Source organism: Micromesistius poutassou (genome assembly GCF_964030765.1).
Source record: "Micromesistius poutassou genome assembly, chromosome: 18".
Taxonomy (NCBI): Eukaryota; Metazoa; Chordata; class Actinopteri; order Gadiformes; family Gadidae; genus Micromesistius; species Micromesistius poutassou.
The window spans coordinates 655640-677005 of record NC_140288.1 but is presented as its reverse complement, the minus strand read 5'-3'; the positions used below and the strand labels follow the sequence as shown (position 1 = coordinate 677005).

Sequence of the window (21366 nt, the reverse complement as noted above, 5' to 3'; positions counted from 1 at the left end):
ATGTTTCCCAGTTAAACTGCTTTTAAAGTTACGAATGATGCGGACGCGGAGTATGATTATTGTTGGATTGTTTGGATAAAAGCTTGCGGGAATCAAACAACAAACAAGGAAGCGACAATTTCGGGAACCGATGATCTTCCCAGTTGTTGTGAACGCATCACGGTGGCAGCGCACCAATCAGGGCGCCGTTCACCCAGCTGCGTCACCAGTGTGGCGGTCTTGAATTTCCTCTGAGTTTCTAGGCGCCGTCTCTGCTGCTGAGGTTTGTTTACTTTCTTACGACCACAGCCAGAGTGAATCTAACGTGTTTGACCGCCTTCCTACAAACTATTACAATCAAATCCGCTTCTTGTTCTTGTTAAGATATTTAAATCTGTAAACCGTTTGCTTGCAGCGTGCTGAAGCCTCTCTATTTCACACTATACATTTTGTAATGTTGATCCTCTCTGCTGTCTTACATGATATAAACAATGTATATGTATACATATATCCTGTAATGTAGTTGTAACGTTACGTAGTGGTTACTAACGTATATTGTAACTACATACTATGATATCTGTAAATATACATCCCTATCCTAAACGCAGTCACTATTAAACATTGTTTGTCTTAGATGATGAAAACACAGATGTTCAAACAGGTGATGAGAGTGTGAGCGCAGCGGCTGAACTTTGACCTCTGACCGATGGATTGGGGCGGGGAGCGTCCTGTGAGCCCCGGGTCCACCGTCACCACGCTGATGTCCTGCAGCGGACACCTGCCCCCCGCCCACCGCACCGTCCGCTGTGGAGACCAGGTGGACATCTTAACCTACCTGACCTCACTCAACCCTGACCTAATCCTAACCTAACTCAACCCTAACCTAACCCTAACCCAACCCTAACCTGACCTAACCCTGACCTCACTCAACCCTAACTCAACCCTGACCTAACCCTAACCTAACCCTAACTCAACCCTAACCCTAACCTGGCCCACCGCACTGTCCACTGAGGTGAACCGCTGTCACGTACCCTGACCTGACCTGACTGGGATCTTCTGCCTGCATTACACTAAAGTACGTTAAATGACTGACATGACTCTCTGCATATGTGCAGGATGCACACGTTTGATTTGGCTTTGACCCGACCAAACCCCGCCCCAAAAGGAACTGAACAGTAACCCCCGTAACCCCAGCTCTGCCCCTGCCCCGACTGGTTGTGTGACAGGCTGGTTGATGCGTCCACTGGTTCACCGCCCGTCTGTTCATCTCGTAGGAGTTTGCCTCGGCGTCGGCGGCGCTGGACGCCTACATCGCTGATTTTGAGCGGTGGCGTCTGGCCCCCAGGGCCCTGGCCCGCTCCACGGGGCCCCGGCTAGACCTGCTGCCGCCGGACACCGCCCCCCCCCCCGCCGGGCCGGCCCCCACCGCCTGGGCCCCCGCGCAACAGAGACGGTGAGGTGGGCCTCCTGCTGGGGGGGTTGTAACGTAACAGATGGTGTCATGAAGAGGTTATGGAAACGTCAATCGATTATTTATAAAGAAGATTCTGGTGTGCGCAGAGCCTGTGATTTTTCTGTTATTTTCTAAAATCATTCTCAATAATGAATAATCAATCATGACCGAACTAGAATGGTATGCTGCTGAATGGACTACAGGCGGATTAAACGTGACGTCACCCTCTGGTCATCGTTCCCTTCGCCCCCAGTCCTCAGCGAGCTGCTGACAGACACAGAGCTGGGCTTCCTGTCGCTCCCGGCAACCACCTCTCTGCGTTGCCGTGCCGACGGAGGCGAGGCAGATTTGACAACGGAGGAACTTCTGGCCATCCCTAGTGACGGCTCACTGCCGGTGACCAAGACCACCGCCTACCTCGCTGGTGGGGCTTTAACTCTCCTCCTACTCGTTACTTCATACCCTTATTTTGTTACCAAATATGATGTAATATCATATATGTATTATTTAAAGGGATCTCAAAACGTTAAATAACCCTATTGTATCACAGAGGGATGTGATGTATCCAGTGTGGTTTTGGCAACACTTAATCTGCTTTAAGGAATAGAAGGAAAACGGATTTACTGAAAATGACGTCAGCTTTCAATGGATTTCATGGAACATAATTGTGTGACGCTTAGTGCACATAGTAACGTAATTAGATGTAGACGGTGTTTTTTGTTGTAGTCCATCACTTTAAATATGAATATAATCTGTAATGAATATGAATATAACATGATAATAAAAGACCTCCATGCCCTCCACAGACCTCCGTCACCGCTCCCTCTGTCGCCCTGGCAACAGCCTCAGCCCACTGGGCGGGGCCAGGGACCGAAGCCACGCCCCCTCGCCGACATCAACCAAGTAGGGCTGCGGGTTCCACTCCCTGTAGACCAGAGGGTAGAGCAAGGCACCGACGCTGCAGGGTTGGGGGTTCCACTCCCTGTAGACCAGAGGGTAGAGCAAGGCACCGACGCTGCAGGGTTGGGGGTTCCACTCCCTGTAGACCAGAGGGTAGAGCAAGGCACCGACGCTGCAGGGTTGGGGGTTCCACTCCCTGTAGACCAGAGGGTAGAGCAAGGCACCGACGCTGCAGGGTTGGGGGTTCCACTCCCTGTAGACCAGAGGGTAGAGCAAGGCACCGACGCTGCAGGGTTGGGGGTTCCACTCCCTGTAACGTGTGTCTCTGTCCTGCAGGTGGAGGAGGGACGACATGGACAGGAAGTGTCTCAGCAGACAGGAAGTGACCCGACTCCAGCACTCCCAGGTGAAAACAATGCAGAACATATTATGTTATGGAAGATAATCGTATATTCAGTTCATTCTTTATTATGAGACAGTGTTTTTATGAACTGACAAATCACCTCCTCTTCTCCAGTCTGCAGGACCAGTGATTGGTGCAGACCGCCTCAGGTCCGCCCACTTAGCCGACTCTTTCCGAGACCTAGGCTCCGCCTCCTATCGCCACAGTAACCAGCCCCCTGGACACGCCCACTCTGTCAAATCCTCCCACCTCCAAGCTCACGTTCTCAGGTCACCCCACGACCTGAACACCATGGCCCACCCCCAGTACGGCCACGCCCACCCCCAGTACGGCCACGCCCACCCCCAGTACGGCCACGCCCACCCCCAGTACGGCCACGCCCACCCCAACTATGGCCACGCCCATATGCCATATGGTCACGCCCACCCCCAGTATGACCACGCCCACCCGCAGTATGGACACGCCCATCCACCGTATGGCCACGCCCACCTGCCCTATGACCACGCCCACCCGCAGCAGCCAATGGATGGCCAGCTGGCTGGGAGCCCATGGGGATTCTGGGAAAAAGCAGGTTAAAGATCATTTTATAAACAAACAATCAGAACGTACGTCAGTGATGCCGTCCTATAACTGCAACTAAGTTCATCATGGAAAGGAAATGATCTTCAGGGTTTAGTTATTCTATTATTATTATTTTGTATTTAATTATTGAGTATTTATTGAGGGTTGAGTCTGGTTGTTGATTGTTTGTCTTTAGGGACAAACAATCAACAACCCTAAAGACAAAGATTGTTTGTCTTCAGGGTCGACGCCCCCCCAGGCCCCCGCCTGGTTGGACCAACTCCCCGGGGGGGAGGAGGAGGAGGAGGAGCAGGAGGAGGAGCTGCTCTCTGTGTCCCTCCTATCAGACCATACGCCAGCTGTCAGTCCGGAGGCAGTCGACGGGCACCGCCTCCTATTGGCCGGCACAGGATATGCCCACACGGGACACGCCCACACAGGACACGCCCCCACAGGCCACGCCCCCATGGGACACGCCCACACGGGCCACGCCCCCAGGATGTCCATTGGTGATTTATTGAGTTCCTTGGACTAAAGTAAAAAAAGCATTTCCTCAATGATCTGATATTTTGTCACACTGTACCTTGTATATATTGTTTGTATAATATACATGTTGTTAATAATAAATAAATATATGGTTATATATTTCATCACCCTGCCACTAATCCAATCTGTGCGTGAACATTTATCACCTGAAACTTGAGAGGTTGACAGACTATATTTATTTTAATTGTCCAAAATTTTCAGGTAGTTTTATTTAAAATGTTAATGTTAAATAGATTTGTTGCATATTATATGACTGGTGAATCATGATTTTCACCATATGGTCTAAAAACCATATGATTTATATATATTAATATATATTTGTATATTTATATATTTATATACAATCGTAGAGTGGTATTTTAAGATGCAAAACATGTTCATGATGTATACGTTGTGGTTATAATGGGCAGCAGGGTTAAATGTAAAGTCATGTGACCAGACCATGTGATAGCAGCACGGTGTGGTCACGTGTCAGATGTCAGATCATGTGACCAAGAAGCGAGGCGAGACCCAACAAAACACGGAACACAAGTCGGTAGGTGAAATGTTCACTTTATTGCCCCGAAGTGGACTAAAGTCTCACTCATCCACTCATCCACTCCGAACAGTCGTGTACGTGAACGTTTCCCGGGCGGACCTAGAGTCGAACCTAGTCCATTATTCACCCGTTCACCCCAGTCCGTTATCCACCCGAGAGACGAGGTTTAACTTCATGTGCAAACCTTTGAAATACAAGTGAACACATGACAGCACATACACTTGTAACACACACGAACACGCACAATACAACATCTATAACATAACTGCAAAGCTAAATGTGTTGAAGGACTGCGTGTGTTGATGTCGATTGTAAACAGCCGTGTTGTTATTAAGATGTTATTATTGTAGTTGGTGTCGTAATCTGAAGTCTTGTTAATAACGTCAAACGGAACACAGGTTTTGTGTGTGCGCCCTGTAAGGTTATTTCACATTCATCCCTTATAACTGAATCAGGGGGTGATCATCAGTGTGTGTGTGTGTGTGTGTGTGTGTGTGTGCGCGTGTGTGCGTGTGTAAAAAGGTCGTCTTAAACCTCATCCATCCATCAAGCAACGAGGTCGACGCGGCGGTCCAGGGCAGGCTCAGAGGTCAAGAGGTCATGTCGTCGGCCGTGGAGCGGACGGACGAGCTGGTCAGGGAGTACCTGACGTACCGCGGCTTCAGCTCCGCCCTCAGACACCTGGACACGGAGATCAAAGCGGACCGCGAGCGAGGCCTCAGGGTGGGCGGCACTTCCTGTCTGACTCGCTCTGTCTCTCTGTCTCTCTCTCCTCTGTCTCTCTCTCTGTCTCTCTCTCTCTCTCGCTCTCTCTCTCTGTCTCTCTCTCCCCTCTCTCTCTCTCTCGCTCTCTCTCTCTGTCTCTCTCTGTCTCTCTCTCTCCTCTCTCTCTCTCTCGTTCTCTCTCTCTGTCTCTCTCTGTCTCTCTCTCTCTCTCTCTCTCTCTCTCTCTCTCTCTCTCTCTCTCTCTCTCTCTCTCTCTCTCTCTCTCTCTCTCTCTCTCTCTCTCTCTCTGATATACACTAAAAGGGGAACATCGCAATCTGCCATCTTCTGGTACAAGGAGTACTGCTTCCTACGTGTTGTGTACTTTCTGATACAACAGAGTACTGCTTCCTACGTGTTGTGTACTTTCTGATACAACAGAGTACTGCTTCCTACGTGTTGTGTACTTTATAATACCCGAGGGGACACGCGTGTGAAAGGCTTGCAGCGCGTTGCACCGAGGACTCAGGCGTCCCGTTTTGCATTTGTTTTTCTTTCGGGGCCGGCTCCCCTGTGACCCCGCCCCCCTACTTCCTGTTCTCCGTCCGCCCTCCAAACCCTCCTTCCTGTCCTCTCTCTCTGTCCGCAGGTCGACCGCATCGTGGAGCAGCTGCTCCAGCTGGTCCTGACCTTTGACCTGCCGGCGCTGCGTGACTACTGGGGTCACCTGGAGCGACGCCTCTTCTCCCGCCTGCAGGAGGGCTACGCGCCCGCCGTCGCTAAGCTAACCACTAGCCTGTACCGCTACTATGTGGTCAACGCCATTCAGGTCGGCGCCATACACAAACAAACACACCCAGTGACATATATGTATGTACAGTGTATATATATTTATATATATATATATATATGTACTGTACATGTATGTATGTACAGTGTATATATATTTATACATATATATGTACTGTACATATATGTATGTACAGTGTATATATATTTATATATATATATGTACTGTACATGTATGGATGTACAGTGTATATATATTTATACATATATATGTACTGTACATATATGTATGTACAGTATATATATATATATGTACTGTACATATATGTATGTACAGTGTATATATATTTATACATATATATGTACTGTACATATATGTATGTACAGTACATATATATATATATATATATATATATATATATATGTAGGCCTAGTGGTAATAAACTACTGTTCTGCATCGTGCAGAGGGGCATTATGATTAATCATATGATTCATATTAATATGGTTCATATGATTCATAATGATGTTCTGAGGTGTAGACCTTTCTGGATTCACGGCGTGGACGAATGGGCGTCGACGCAGTGACTGAACATAATTAGGAGTTTGGAAATGTAATGAGGCCTTCTGGAACAGTCCATGGTGGCTGTGATATGGCTCTAGGTCAGGACCGGGGACGTTGTTACTACCACCCACCGTTTGACCCACGCTGGCTGGAGAGAGGAGGGCTGCCAAGGCCGTCTTTAGCTCCCGCCTCGCGTCACTACTGTGATTCAGAGTGGGACTGTCCAATATCTTTCTAACGTCTAAAAAAAAATTTAAACTACATTAACGACCGCAAGTGTTCACTGATAAAAACGTGGCCATGTGCAGTAACAACGAAAAGGGAGAACGCAATACTTTGAGATGCATCAAGATCCATCGACGAGAACCGCTGAATCGTCACGAGGAGCGTCACGCCTCCGTTAACGTCCTCAACTCTCCAGAAGGATGTTATTATTAGAGCCACTGTTATATTAACGTTGATGTTGTTAACGTGATCCATGTCGTGTATTTCCCAGAAGGGGAACCAGGACAAGACGCAGGAGTTCTTCCAGCGAATGGGGGCGGAGCTTCAGGGGGCCGCGGAGTGGCGTGATTGGTTCGCTCTCCCCTTCATCGTCGCCCCGGAGCAGAACCCCGCCTTCGCGCTCTACTTCTCCCGCCAGTGGACCGACACCTTCCTGGTGTCCCTGCACAACTTCCTGTCCGCGCTGTTCCAGTGCATGCATATCCTTGGTGCTAACAAGTCTGCATAGTGACCACATAGTGACCACATAGTGACCACATAGTTACCACATAGTGACCACATAGTGACCACATAGTTACCACATAGTGACCACATAGTTACCACATAGTGACCACATAGTGACCACATAGTTACCACATAGTTACCACATAGTGACCACATAGTTACCACATCCTAGCTGCTAACGCGCACAGTGTGCATATCCTCCTGTGGTTATGAGTTAGCACAGGTAGCTAATCACTGATGCTCACGAGTCAGCATCGTTGGCATGTCCTTGATGCTAATGAGTTAGCATAAAGGTTTCTGCCATAGAAAATGTACATTGCACAGTAAAAGAAAGTTAAATAAAGTTAAAGTTAAAGCAAGTTAAAGAAAACAATAATAAGGTGGGCCTAGTGAAATCAAAATATAAAATACTATGCTATTGGTTCTCCTTTCTTTCTTTTCGCTCTCTTCCTCTCGTCCTCGTCTCTCTTCGTCGTCTCTGTTGTAGAAACCAGTACTTAGATTTCCCAGCGTTCCCAGTTCCTCTCCTTGACTCCTCCCTCACCCCAGCCAGCGCTGCTTAGCTTTGACGCCGAGCTGCAGCACACCAGCGTGCTAGCAGAGGAGAACCAGCAGCTACGGCAGATGGTGAGGCTAGCGTTAGCATAGCGACGTAGCACTATTTCAACTAAGCATGACTAACCCTGATGTCCGGGTTCATTTTGAACCGTCATTTTGTTTTTGCTTTTTTTTACCTTTAATATTGTGGGTTAGTTTTAGCCTTAATGTGGGTTAGTTTTAACCTTAATGTGGGTTAGTTTTAACCTTAATGTGGGTTAGTTTTAGCCTTAATGTGGGTTAGTTTTAACCTTAATGTGGGTTAGTTTTAACCTTAATGTGGGTTAGTTTTAGCCTTAATGTGGGTTAGTTTAACCTTAATGTGGGTTAGTTTTAACCTTAATGTGGGTTAGTTTAGCCTTAATGTGGGTTAGTTTTAGCCTTAATGTGGGTTAGTTTAACCTTAATGTGGGTTAGTTTTAACCTTAATGTGGGTTAGTTTTAACCTTAATGTGGGTTAGTTTAGCCTTAATGTGGGTTAGTTTAACCTTAATGTGGGTTAGTTTTAACCTTAATGTGGGTTAGTTTTAACCTTAATGTGGGTTAGTTTAACCTTAATGTGGGTTAGTTTTAACCTTAATGTGGGTTAGTTTTAGCCTTAATGTGGGTTAGTTTAACCTTAATGTGGGTTAGTTTAGCCTTAATGTGGGTTAGTTTAACCTTAATGTGGGTTAGTTTTAACCTTAATGTGGGTTAGTTTTAACCTTAATGTGGGTTAGTTTTAACCTTAATGTGGGTTAGTTTAACCTTAATGTGGGTTAGTTTAACCTTAATGTGGGTTAGTTTTAACCTTAATGTGGGTTAGTTTAGCCTTAATGTGGGTTAGTTCTAACCTTAATGTGGGTTAGTTTAGCCTTAATGTGGGTTAGTTTTAACCTTAATGTGGGTTAGTTTTAGCCTTAATGTGGGTTAGTTTTAACCTTAATGTGGGTTAGTTTAACCTTAATGTGGGTTAGTTTTAACCTTAATGTGGGTTAGTTTAACCTTAATGAGGGTTAGTTTTAGCCTTAATGTGGGTTAGTTTAACCTTAATGTGGGTTAGTTTAACCTTAATGTGGGTTAGTTTAACCTTGATGTGGGTTAGTTTTAGCCTTAATGTGGGTTAGTTTAACCTTAATGTGGGTTAGTTTTAACCAGTTTTAACCTGACTGTCTCTCAGCTGTTTGCGCAGCAGAGCTCGGGCCGCGCGGCCGTCCAGGACCCCCAGGGCCCCATGGAGAGCCGGGTCCAGCACAAGCTGCCGCCCTACGTCCAGCACATGGACCGGCTCGGGGACAGCGAGCTGTGAGTGTTCACCTGTTAATAGAAGCTGTAGTCAATAACATTTATTAACATGACCCATGGTGAAGACTAAATACATATTCATTTGTTACTATTACCCGTAGTCAATACTTCATACATTAATATAATTATAACATTAATATAACCTAAAGTCAACTCCAAGTATATGTTAATATTGCCATAGTCATACTAAATATATATTAATTTGTTCATGTTACCGTATAGTCAATATGAAATATATTCATATAATATTACCTTTAGATAAATATATATTAATTTGTTAATATTACCTATCGCCAATACTAAATCTCTCTCTCTCTCTCTCTCTCTCTCTCTCTCTCTCTCTCTCTCTCTCTCTCTCTCTCAGAGACTTGATCTCCAGTCAGCGCGCCGCGTCGCTAGCTAGCGGTGTTAGCTCGGTGGCGGCGGCTAGCCCCTCCTCCCGGAACTTCTTCTCGACGTTCCTCCCGCAGGCGAAGCGCAGCAGCGCCCCGGCCAGGAGCACCCAGCCTGGCCCCGCCTCCTCCTCCTCCTCACCCAATCAGAGCAGCCTGGGCCGGAAGGAGTCCTGCACAGCCAATCAGGTGAGACTTGAAGAGCCAGCTGGAATTCCAACACTTTGTGATTTAAATTTTGAGAGTTTTAGAGAAGATGGGGCCGTGTTATCCCCATGGTTACGTTGTAAATATTCTGTTCTGTTCTGTTTTAGGGAACAAAGTCCAAGGATCCAACGTCAGTCAAGTCCACCTCGTCGGCCAATCAGCAGCCAGCTCCGCTGCCGAGCGACCAGGCTGGCCCCTCCCACCCCCGGCAGAGACGCCATCAGGACCACGAGAAGGAGCGCAAGGAGCTCTTCTCCAAACCGCCCCCAACGACGGTACGCTTCCTGTCTCCATCACGCCCACTTACTGGGTTTCAGCCAATAGGACGCGTTCAAACACACCGTAGCATGAAGCTTTGTAGCTTCATGCTACGGTGTGTTTGAACGCGTGGAGCTCAGTCCAGCCAGCGGTTGATTTAGATTGACAGGTTGACAACAGCGCTCATTATTACGCCAAAACAAAAGGTTGGAAAACAAAAGTAAAAACAAAAGTATAACCAAGTTGGCATGTACCCCCCCCCTCCCTCCTCGACTGTTAGGATGTGTTAGCATGTGACCAGTAGCAGCGGGGTCACTCTAAACGGACCCATTCTTTAATTTGAGGTTAAATCAAAGTTCTGCTCCTGAAGGCCGACGCGGGCGAGGCCGACGCGGTGGACTCCGCCCCCTGCGATGACGCGCTTCCTGACTCCTCCTCTTCCTCAACCACAAGAGGGGCGGGGCTTGAGACGGAAGGGGGCGGGGCTTCCTCTGAGCCGCCCTTCATCAAGTTGAGCCAAGAAGAGTACAGCGAGCACCACTCCTCCATCATGCACTGCAGGTAGACTACACTACCCAGCATGCACTGCAGGTAGACTACACTACCCATCATGCACTGCAGGTAGACTACACTACCCAGCATGCACTGCAGGTAGACTACACTACCCATCATGCACTGCAGGTAGACTACACTACCCAGCATGCACTGCAGGTAGACTACACTACCCATCATGCACTGCAGGTAGACTACACTACCCATCATGCACTGCAGGTAGACTACACTACCCATCATGCACTGCAGGTAGACTACACTACCCATCATGCACTGCAGGTAGACTACACTACCCATCATGCACTGCAGGTAGACTACACTACCCATCATGCACTGCAGGTAGACTACACTACCCATCATGCACTGCAGGTAGAGACTACACTACCCATCATGCACTGCAGGTAGACTACACTACCCATCATGCACTGCAGGTAGACTACACTACCCAGCATGCACTAGGTAGAGACTACACTACCCATCATCTCTTGCTCTCTTTCTCCAGGGTTGATGTTTCAGGTCGTCGGGTGGCTAGTTTGGACGTTGACGGTGTTGTCAAGGTAACACCATATTCATAATAAATATGAAAACATGTTTTTTTTCTTCATGCATATATCGCTTTAAACTGACAATATATGAACAGTTTGTAATTTAACTTTATGCCCTTCCTCGATTCTCTCCATTGTGTAAAACAGCCGTGGTTATTTATAATATATTAGTCACATCTAAGAAATTTATTTTCTTTTATAACTTTTTATTTGAATGTTTACATATATGAACTATTCTAACTATCGTTAGTGGATGATTGTTATTGTCTCGACCCACGGAGCTCGCACTCTGACTGCGTTAGCTTGAGCAGGCTGCAGTTCACTTACCCGCCAGAGGGGCCAGTAGTGAGAAGGACATTCTGACTCCTCCTAGTAGTACCTTCTGACTGCTGAAGATGATCACGAAAAAAGAGTGAAATTGATGACATTGTAAAGTTGACCGTGTGTTTTTAGGTGTGGTCGTTTAACCCCGTCATGCAGACCAAAGCGACCATCATGTCCAAGTTCCCTTTGCTGTCTCTGGAATGGGCGAGCAAGCCTGACCGACTGGTAGGTTTCTCTCTCTTTATATTTGTTAGGGTTAGAAGAACAAATATTTGTTCTACCTTTAAATCAGCGTGGTCTCCCTGTTTATGTCAGCTCTACTCGAGCCAAGTGGTCCTGACAAAGTTATTAATATGATTAGCCTTAGCATTACATTTGGTGTGTGTGTGTGTGTGTGTGTGTGTGTAGCTGTTACTAGGCAGCGCTGTTGGAACCGTCAGACTTTACGACACGGAAGCAAAGAAGAATCTTTATGAGATGACGATTGATGACACACACCCTCGGTACGTCTGTCTGTCTGTCTGTCTGTCTGTATGTCTGTCTATCGATATCTATAGTTCTATATGCTCTCTATATTTCTATTTATATATGTCTGAATGGAGTGTCTCTTCCTCTCTATATCTATAGTTCTATGTGTCTAATGTCTCTCTCTCTCTCTCTCTCTCTCTCTCTCTCTCTGTGTCTCTCTCTCTCTCTCTCTGTGTCTCTCTCTCTCTCTCTCTGTGTGTCTCTCTCTCTCTCTCTCTCTCTCTCTATCTCTCTCGCTCTCTCCAGTATCCTGTCCCTGGCCTGCAGTCCTAGCGGCTCGTCGTTCGTCTGTTCCGCTGCGACCGCTGCCTCCGCTGGTGTCCCCCCCGCCACGGGGCCCCGCCCCTCCGTATCCACGGCGACCGGCCGCCTGTTGCTCTGGGATACCAAGACTGTCAAACAGCAGGTACACCGCCGCAGGAAGTGCTCACACACTCAAACAGGAAGCAGTCCAAATATGAATAATACTTAAACTAATGTCCCACACGGGATGAGAGACTCACTGTCCTCCACTACGTATCATTTCATTACTATGTACACTAAGTATACTATACTATGTACACTAAGTATACTATACTATACTATGTACACTAAGTATACTAAACTAAGTATACTAAGTCTTTTGTTTAAAACGTTATCGAATAACTGTCAACAAACGGCTAGCTACTAGTCTCATGGCAGATAAACTTAGATTGATTAATAAAAAAGACAAACTTCATCTCTTGTAGATCATTTACTTTCCCTAATAGAAAAAAATGATTAAACACTAATATATCTAACTATGTATCCCGAGTAGAGCTAGATAGTAGAGCTCACTGTCTCCCTCATAGAGCTCACTGTCTCCCTCATAGAGCTCACTGTCTCCCTCATAGAGCTCACTGTCTCCCTCATAGAGCTCACTGTCTCCCTCATAGAGCGTACTGTCTCCCTCATAGAGCTCACTGTCTCCCTCATAGAGCTCACTGTCTCCCTCATAGAGCTCACTGTAGCGTTCTGTTGTGTTCAGCTGTCATTAGATTCTGAGTCTGCTGCCATCAACTGCTCGTCGTTCAACCACAACGGGAACCTGCTGGTGAGCGGAGGGGCTGACGGAGTCATACGGCTGTTTGGTAAGAAACTCACACGCTACGTCTGGCTAACACGCTGTGACTGGTTACAGTTCTACATCATTATCAGGCATGTTACTACACTAGCCACCATGCACTGCAGATAGAGATGCTACAACATGCTACATGTGGCTAACATGCTACAACATGCTACATGTGGCTAACATGCTACACCATGCTACATGTGGCTAACATGCTACACCATGCTACATGTGGCTAACATGCTACACCATGCTACATATGGCTAACATGCTACACCATGCTACATGTGGCTAACATGCTACACCATGCTACAACATGCTACATGTGGCTAACATGCTACAACATGCTACATGTGGCTAACATGCTACACCATGCTACATGTGGCTAACATGCTACACCATGCTACATGTGGCTAACATGCTACACCATGCTACATGTGGCTAACATGCTACACCATGCTACATGTGGCTAACATGCTACACCATGCTACATGTGGCTCACATGCTACACCATGCTACATGTGGCTAACATGCTACACCATGCTACATGTGGCTCACATGCTACACCATGCTACATGTGGCTAACATGCTACACCATGCTACATGTGGCTAACATGCTACACCATGCTACATGTGGCTAACATGCTACACCATGCTACATGTGGCTAACATGCTACACCATGCTACACGTGGCTAACATGCTACATGCTGTGTCAGACATGCAGCGCTGTGAGAGCGCTATGAGCTGGAAGGCTCACGACGGAGAGGTGTACAGCGTGGAGTTCAGCTACGACGAGAACGCCGTCTACAGCGTCGGGGAGGACCGCAAGGTGGGCCACGCCCTCACACACACTCACACACACACACACACACACACACACACACACACACACACACACACACACATTAAGACACTCCCACTAATGAGTGTATATCCAAGCAACTGTGTGTGTGTGTGTGTGTGTGTGTGTGTGTGTGTGTGTGTGTGTGTGTGTGTGTGTGTGTGTGTGTGTGTGTGTGTGTGTGTGTGTGTGTGTGTGTGCAGTTCGTCCAGTGGAACATCCACCGCTGTGGCGTGAAGCAGTCGGAGCAGCAGCTGTCCCAGGATGCAACAGGGCCCTTTGTTCTGTCGGGCTACAGTGGATACAAGCAGGTACGTTATAGACACGGCCTCCATGTTGGGCAGGTCCAGCTGGTATAACGTGTCCTCCATGTTGGGCAGGTCCAGGTGGTATAACGTGTCCTCCATGTTGGGCAGGTCCAGCTGGTATAACGTGTCCTCCATGTTGGGCAGGTCCAGCTGGTATAACGTGTCCTCCATGTTGGGCAGGTCCAGCTGGTATAACGTGTCCTCCATGTTGGGCAGGTCCAGCTGGTATAACGTGTCCTCCATGTTGGGCAGGTCCAGCTGGTATAACGTGTCCTCCATGTTGGGCAGGTCCAGCTGGTATAACGTGTCCTCCATGTTGGGCAGGTCCAGGTACCGAGGGGTCGTCTCTTCGCCTTCGACTCGGAGGGCCGCCACGTGTTGACCTGCTCGGCTCACGGGGGACTGATCTACAAGGTACACCCTCTCACACTCACCCCCTCACCCTCTCACCCTCACCCTCACCCCCTCTCACACTCACCCTCACCCTCTCACCCTCACCCTCACCCCCTCTCACACTCACCCTCACCCTCTCACACTCACCCTCTCACTCTCACCCTCTCACACTCACCCTCTCACACTCACCCTCTCACCCTCTCACCCTCACCCTCTCACACTCACCCTCTCACACTCACCCTCACCCTCTCCCACTCACACTCACCCTCACCCTCTCACACTCACCCTCTCACCCTAACCCTCTCACACTCACTCTCACCCTCTCTCACTCACCCTCTCACCCTCACCCTCACCCTCTCACACTCACCCTCTCACCTGGCGCTAGGAAGGCTTGTTACGACCCATGCCAACTCTGAGATACGTTTTGAGTCCTGTCCTCGTTCATAGGCGCTATAACGAGCCGTGTTGTGTAAGACATGAGCCACGTTGTGTTGTGGCGTCATGCTACAACTTTTTTCCGAGAAGCTCCATCCTGTCTCGGACGCCCCCCAGCTGCTAAACTCTCTCTCTCTCTCCTCTTCCACGTCTCCTCCCCGCCGTGAAGCTGACCAACGGCGAGGCCGGGGGCGGGGCCCTGGAGGAGCAGGCCTCCCTGTCGCTGGGCGGACACCGGTCGCCCGTGGTGACGCTGGACTGGAGCTCGGCGCTGGACTGCGGCACCTGCCTCACCGCCTCCATGGACGGCCGCATCCGCGTGAGCACGCTGCTGGCCCACAAGTCCGGCTGACCTAGCGTGGTTAGCATTAGCGTTAGCATTAGCATGGCGAGGCTAATCACGCGCGGCGGCGGCGCACTCCTCCCGGCCCCTGGAGGTCAGCTGACTCGGCGTTAGCGTGCTAAGCATTAGCCTAGTTAGCGTGTCCTACGAGCCCCTGCCGAGCTCTTGCCGCCTGTCTTAACTAGCATTAGCGTTAGCGTGTATGTACGTCTGAGGAATATGAATAAATCAATCTGAAGAGAGCAGTGGGAGTGTTTGTTTTTGGTTGTCCATATATGGCCGTTTTTAGTTTGACTCCACCCAACGGGGATCTTTAGCCACTCCCAGAGCCCCGCCCCTACCTCCTTATATGGTCATATAGAAAAACAAAGTTTAGCTGCTTCCTTCTCTTTGAGGTGTTTTTTGGCCTGACCACTGGCTTTTTTTTATTAATAGTTTCTACATATACTTAACTGAACTATGGTAAATACAGATGTATTTTATCATTACTAGCAAGACCAGGAAAAACGCAAATGGTGATGTTTCAATTTAGTTTTATTGTTGTACAATTGTCCAAAGTGGTGGTCGCTTGTATTCAGTTATAATGTAGCACAAAATGACTAGCGTTAAAATCAACAGAGAGAGAGCGTCAAAAACAGTTACTGAAACTCTGCCACCTGCACAAGTTGGTCTCGTGACAAGTGGATGTATATAAACAAAGGTTAAAGCGGAGAAACATCAGCAAACCCAAAAGACGTGTGCAATACAATATATATTGATTGTTCTTATTTATTTACAGCTGTCCAAAATGGCCACATGTACAAGATTCCCTTCAGGAAACCAACTGTCAAAATGGTGTTTAAAAAGGGGGCGGGGCCGGCGGGTTAGGAGGCGGAGTCAGAACACTGACGTCGTCGTCCAGGTGTGTGCTTGTTCCATACTAATACTAGTAAGGGTCAATAGCCAATAGGAAAACGCATTGGCCTCAAAAAAAGACCTCACTGCAACCACGGAAACCAACAGCCTCGCCCAACCACGCTTCTCACATCCAATTAAAAAAAGATTCTTAATTAGTTTTTTTTTTTTTTTTTCTAAAATGTATGTTTTCATGACATTAGAACTTCGTTATGAAGTTAGAAAGCAAAGCGACGGATGGACTGACTGACTGACTGATCAAATAAACAATGAGAAATATCACAAAGCTTTGACCTCATTGTATGATATCACAAAACCATGACGTCGGACTGTAATGTCGTCTTTTGGTTGTAACAGTAATGATGAGAACAACCTAATGAGTCCTTTCATGTTTTAGTTTTAGTTCTCTCTGAACTGTCTGGGGTCACCTGATGCTCTTGGGCTGATCTGGTTAAGTCTAATCTAATGTCCGTCCCGCAGGAAGTCAGAAACCCTGAAAACAGAAAAAGTAAAAGCCTCTTCCTCTTCCTCTGCTGGGGTTGGTGGAGCTATGCGCTGCCGTTGCCGGTAGCGACCACCTTTGTTGTCTCCTCGTCCTCGTCCTCATCTTCGTCACTTGATCCATCCTCACCCTCCTGGATTAGTAAAATATAAAAGATATGTAATACATACATAAAAAACACTGATCACCATTGGTATTATTATTATTATATTATTATTATTATTATACTATTATCAGCCTCTTTTACCCACCTTGCCTCTGCGCCTGGCGTCGCGCGTGCGTGACTTCATGCGTCTGGAGAGCGCGAGCAGTTTGCCGTGCCGCTCTTTGCGCTTGGCCGCCGTCTCCTTCGCCTCCGCCGCTCGCTTCCGCCTCTGCTCCCGCTCCGCTACCGCGTCCACGTCCGAGTCGGACTCGGGCCTGCGCAGGCGAATGCGCTTCTTGGGCTGCACTTTGCGCTTGACGTCGCGTTCGCCATCGGCCTTTTTCGGGTCGCTCGTGTCGCTGCTGGAAGAGCTGTCGTCTTTATCGGCGATAAAGGAGCGCTTACGCTTGCGCGCGACGGCGCGACTATCGTCACTCGACGTCCCCCCCGTCTCGCCGCTCTCTGCCGCCGCGCTACTGCCGCGATACTCGGAGCCGCTGCTGCCGCTGTCGCCGCTGCCGCTGTCGCCGCTGCCGCTGCTGCTGCTCGTGCTGCCGAACGAGCCCTCGTCGCTGTCGTCCAGGATGGAGGCGGGAAGCCCGATCTGCCGTTTCCGCTTGGACTCCGCCGCCTTGGTCTTGCGCATCGACGCGAAGACCTTGCGCTTGTACAAACTCTCCATCTTTGTTTGTGTGGCTCTTGCGGACAGGGCCTTAATCCTTCATTCAAGAGCGCGAGCGCGGGGCGCAGACGGCGATCATAGACGCGGAGAAAACAAAACGCACGCGGTGGAACGAGGAGGCGCGGAAAGGGGAACGAGGGCGCGTGTTTATATCGTAGTGCGCTGTCGTGACCTGGGGCGCAGCGCTGCGGTCGTGCATTCCGCCACAGGGCGGTGGGTTAGCGGCGGGTTGGGGTCGGTCGGTGTTGTTGTTGTTGTGTGTTGATCTCCTGGCTCGCGAGAAGGTGCTACCTTTCACTTCTGGTGTCACTTCCGTCACTATTGGGAAGAGTCTCTTCCGGTGCACCCCGATTTAAAAAAATAAAAGTCCCCCTCTGCACACCGTCGACATCACTCAGATCGAAGACAACAACAAATACATCCATCCATCCATCCATCCATCTATCAGACTGACAACAAGAACAACGATGTGATATTTGGTCCGAAACCGATATCTGATATGACTCATAGCTGTCACGCTGTCACGCTGTCAGAAGCTGTCAGAATACTTTTTTCTATGTAAGAAAAGTATTCTGACAGCTTCTGACAACTATACAAAATAAATATATTACATGCAATCTATTTATAGTATAAAATTATATATATATATATATATATATATTTATATATATATATATATATATATATATATATATTAGTCATCAGTGCAACACATTGGTATCGGGGAGAAATCACGCAGTATACACGGGGACTTTTATCTTGAAAGCGGTTTCAATACGACGCGCGCGACACGGAAGCGCGCGGACGATCGTCAACACACCCGCCAAGCGCATGCGCAGTTCTAATATTTTGTTATCGCCAACATGGGTGTACTATGAGCTGTTCAACACTCAGATCTCCACACAACAATGCCGCGTTCTTGGTCGGCGAAACAAACAAGTAAACAAATGAACAATCAAATCACAAACAAACCAGCAGACGAAGCCTCCGGACCGTATCGATCACAGCCGCTCGTGCGGTGCCGTAGTGTCGCCACGGTTACCGGATCCAGCAGGGCCGGCGGGAGGAGCGCGCCTCCCGGGGCACGGGGCCGATGCCGCGGCTGAACAAGACCGGCCTCCTCGCGGTGCTGGCGGCGGCCAGCTCCGCCTTCCTCCTCTTCCAGGTCTACTACTACCGCCAGTCGTCGGTGAGCACGTGGACCCCCGTGGTTATGATGTCATGGTGGACGTTGTGATGTCATGGTGGACGTTGTGATGTCATGTGGACGTTATAACGTCCACATGACATCATAACGTCCACCATGACACTGTATATAGTGTCATGGTGGACGTTGTGATGTCATGGTGGACGTTGTGATGTCATGGTGGACGTTATGATGTCATGGTGGACGTTGTGATGTCATGATGGATGTTGTGATGTCATGGTGGACATTGTGATATCATGGTGGATGATGTGATGTCATGTTGGTGTGTATGTATCAAGTTCTGGTCTTTTCTTTTCTATTTTAATGTATTTATAATAGAATGGAGGAAGCACTTCACGGCAGAAGGACAATCAATGGGTGAGTCACCTGTCTACCTGTCTGTCTGACTCTGTCTTTGTCTACCCGTCTGTCTCGATGTCCATCTGCCTGTCTTTCTGTCTGTTTAGATGTCTGTTGGTCTGTCATAAGGGGCGGCTTGTAACGGCCAATCACACCACGCCTGGTGGCGCGTCCCGGGACCTTTAACGGTGTGGTCACGTGACGTACGTCCTCCTCTCCACACAGGAAGCGCTGAGGCGTGTGATGGCTGTGGCCCGCAAGCTGGCCCTGCCCATCTTCCTGGCCGACCCAGCGGCGCTGTCTCTGATTGGCCGGTCGGGCGGGCCAGAGGGCGGGGGGCGTGGCTGCAGCTTCCTGTGCACAGGGAGGCCGGTCACCGCCTTCGCCGCCATCGCCGACCACTGGAAGTACGACGTGAGTGGACAGTCATACCCACTATTAGTATCAGGATTAGTATTATACTGTGGAATGGCCTCTTAATGCCAAGAAAATGCTTGATATTAGCTATTAGCTGTTAGCGTCTGGTAGCGCCACTACCAGACTTTAGTGATGTACCCACTCCTCATACGACCACGCTGATGGAGTTATGTGAGCTCACTCTGCAGCTTCTGTCATGTTGATTCAGCCCAACATGTGGAGAACTTATAGCTATTACATGCAAGAATATTACAAAAGATGTACACATATACAAACTTTACCATAACTTTACCATAACTTTATCATAACTTTACCATAACTTTACCATAACTTTATCATAACTTTACCATAACTTTATCATAACTTTACCATAACTTTACCATAACTTTATCATAACTTTACCATAACTTTATCATAACTTTACCATAACTTTATCATAACTTTACCATAACTTTATCATAACTTTACCATAACTTTACCATTATTTCAAAATAACTCAACCACAACTCTTCTGTAACTGTACAATAAATGACCATAAATGTTGTCTTCACTTCATGGTAACTTATTGTAGCCATACCATAATGATCCTATTGGTTGCGCAGCGGCAGGCTGTTGCCACGGCAGCCAGTCAGAAGGGCCTGGAGGTGGAGCAGGTGCGAGGTCACGACCCCCGGCTGCTGGAGGAAGGGGCGGAGCTGTCGGCAGCCCAGATCCCTCTGCACTTCCTGTTCCGCTCGACCCATGGTCACATCGTCCAGGTATACTCTCTCTCTCTCTCCTCTCTCTCTCTCTCTTTCTCTCTCTCTCTCCCCTCGCTCTCTCTTTCTCTCTCTCTCTCCCCTCGCTCGCTCTCTCTCTCTCTCCCCCCCTCACTCTCTCTCTCTCTCTCTCCCCCCTCGCTCGCTCTCTCTCTCTCTCTCTCCCCTCGCTCTCTCTCTCTCTCTCTCCCCCCTCGCTCGCTCTCTCTCTCTCTCTCCCCTCGCTCTCTCTCTCTCCTCTCTCTCTTTCTCTCTCTCTCTCTCCCCTCGCTCTCTCTTTCTCTCTCTCTCTCCCCTCGCTCTCTCTCTCTCTCTCTCCCCCCCTCTCTCTCTCCCCCCTCACTCTCTCTCTCTCCCCCCCCCTCTCTCTCTCTCCCCCCTCGCTCGCTCTCTCTCTCTCTCTCTCCCCTCTCTCTCTCTCTCTCTCTCTCTCTCTCTCTCTCTCTCTCTCTCTCTCTCTCTCTCTCTCTCTCTCTCTCTCTCTCTCTCTCCCCTCTCTCTCTCTCTCTCCCCCCCTCTCTCTCTCTCTATATCTATAAGTGAGTGTGTCTCCCTCCAGGTGGTGCTGCTCTACCAGAGGAGTGGGGGCTATCTGTGGCACGCCCCCCTGCGGTTAGCCCCCAGCGCAGACCGCCGCCTGGCCCCCCCCACCGGCCTGCCCTACGGGCGGCGGGCCGGGGCCTATCGCAGGTGACTCACGGTCCACTACACCGTCACTATGATGTCGATATGACGCAACAGAGAACGCCAGGCGCGCTTGGTCCCCAATTTTGCGGAAAGATAAACTTTCAAACGTTTCCTTCAAGCAAAATGATTAACCGATATTGACGCACGATATTACATGGAATAAGAGTGTAATCACACAGATTACAGAGGACTCAGCTCTGGGTATTTAAGAATAACAACACTTTGAATAATAATGCAATCACTACATTTCAGTTACACAATGCCTTGATTTCAAATTGTACATAAAACATTAGGAAGCATGTGTACAGCTAAGGTTTATCTTTATGCAGACGATACAATAGTTACATTGGACTCCGGACTGCCTTTAAACATTCGCAGGGCTCATTGTATGGCCTAAAGTTGAAAACCAAATGTTGTGTGTGATATTTTCCAGAGCTTAGATACTGTCAGCTTTCATACCTTGAAAGAGGGTCAT

At 48.5% G+C, this 21366-nt stretch overlaps 4 protein-coding genes across 5 annotated transcripts in view; 3 read left to right on the top strand and 1 right to left on the bottom strand.

The window, feature by feature from the left end:
- The first annotated feature begins 218 nt into the window (after positions 1–218).
- On the top strand, positions 219–3885 carry cUnh18orf54 (chromosome Un C18orf54 homolog). The gene is given in 10 exon segments (XM_084483224.1): positions 219–262; positions 641–796; positions 1254–1376; positions 1378–1432; positions 1686–1856; positions 2239–2335; positions 2669–2738; positions 2850–3089; positions 3168–3306; positions 3539–3885. Coding segments are annotated over 9 exon segments (1299 nt in total). The 5' UTR covers positions 219–262; positions 641–685; the 3' UTR covers positions 3832–3885.
- Positions 3886–4350: 465 nt separating this feature from the next.
- LOC311363009 (WD repeat-containing protein 91-like) lies at positions 4351–15502 on the top strand. 2 transcript variants are annotated; one of them, XM_084482928.1, is made up of 18 exons: positions 4351–4377; positions 4903–5103; positions 5735–5914; positions 6933–7140; positions 7710–7792; positions 8922–9046; positions 9411–9627; positions 9753–9920; positions 10274–10464; positions 10958–11012; positions 11454–11549; positions 11733–11827; positions 12099–12258; positions 12859–12961; positions 13657–13769; positions 13985–14092; positions 14414–14503; positions 15087–15502. In XM_084482928.1, the coding sequence occupies exons 2-18, from the start codon at positions 4981–4983 to the stop codon at positions 15267–15269; spliced, it is 2298 nt and encodes a 765-aa protein (XP_084339054.1). In that variant the 5' UTR covers positions 4351–4377; positions 4903–4980; the 3' UTR covers positions 15270–15502. The 2 variants fall into 2 exon arrangements, with proteins under 2 accessions (XP_084339054.1, XP_084339055.1); XM_084482929.1 differs by lacking the exon at positions 4351–4377 and adding an exon at positions 4436–4544.
- A 327-nt stretch (positions 15503–15829) lies between these two features.
- LOC311363459 (uncharacterized protein) lies at positions 15830–17779 on the bottom strand. Its single transcript, XM_084483408.1, has 2 exons — positions 16908–17779; positions 15830–16789 (listed from the first exon to the last, which is right to left on the bottom strand). Exons 1-2 carry the CDS (start codon positions 17481–17483, stop codon positions 16703–16705), a joined length of 663 nt encoding a protein of 220 aa, XP_084339534.1. The 5' UTR covers positions 17484–17779; the 3' UTR covers positions 15830–16702.
- Positions 17780–18354: 575 nt separating this feature from the next.
- Positions 18355–21366, top strand: part of LOC311363253 (WD repeat-containing protein 91-like) — an 8953-nt gene continuing 5941 nt past the window's right edge. Inside the window, exons 1-5 of the mRNA XM_084483223.1 lie at positions 18355–18672; positions 19009–19047; positions 19255–19443; positions 20049–20204; positions 20764–20877. Coding sequence (XP_084339349.1) covers positions 18577–18672; positions 19009–19047; positions 19255–19443; positions 20049–20204; positions 20764–20877 — 594 coding nt within the window. The 5' untranslated portion in view covers positions 18355–18576. The remainder of the gene's footprint in view (positions 18673–19008; positions 19048–19254; positions 19444–20048; positions 20205–20763; positions 20878–21366) is intronic.

Excerpts from the sequence above, each read along its gene's own strand:
- LOC311363009 (XM_084482928.1), top strand. The coding sequence starts at position 4,981 with ATGTCGTCGGCCGTGGAGCGGACGGACGAGCTGGTCAGGGAGTACCTG. Across the intron at positions 11,013-11,453 it reads ACGTTGACGGTGTTGTCAAG|GTGTGGTCGTTTAACCCCGT; the intron begins GTAACACCATAT and ends GTGTGTTTTTAG. Across the intron at positions 11,550-11,732 it reads CGAGCAAGCCTGACCGACTG|CTGTTACTAGGCAGCGCTGT; the intron begins GTAGGTTTCTCT and ends GTGTGTGTGTAG.
- LOC311363459 (XM_084483408.1), bottom strand. The coding sequence starts at position 17,483 with ATGGAGAGTTTGTACAAGCGCAAGGTCTTCGCGTCGATGCGCAAGACC. Across the intron at positions 16,790-16,907 it reads ACGCCAGGCGCAGAGGCAAG|GAGGGTGAGGATGGATCAAG; the intron begins GTGGGTAAAAGA and ends TTACTAATCCAG.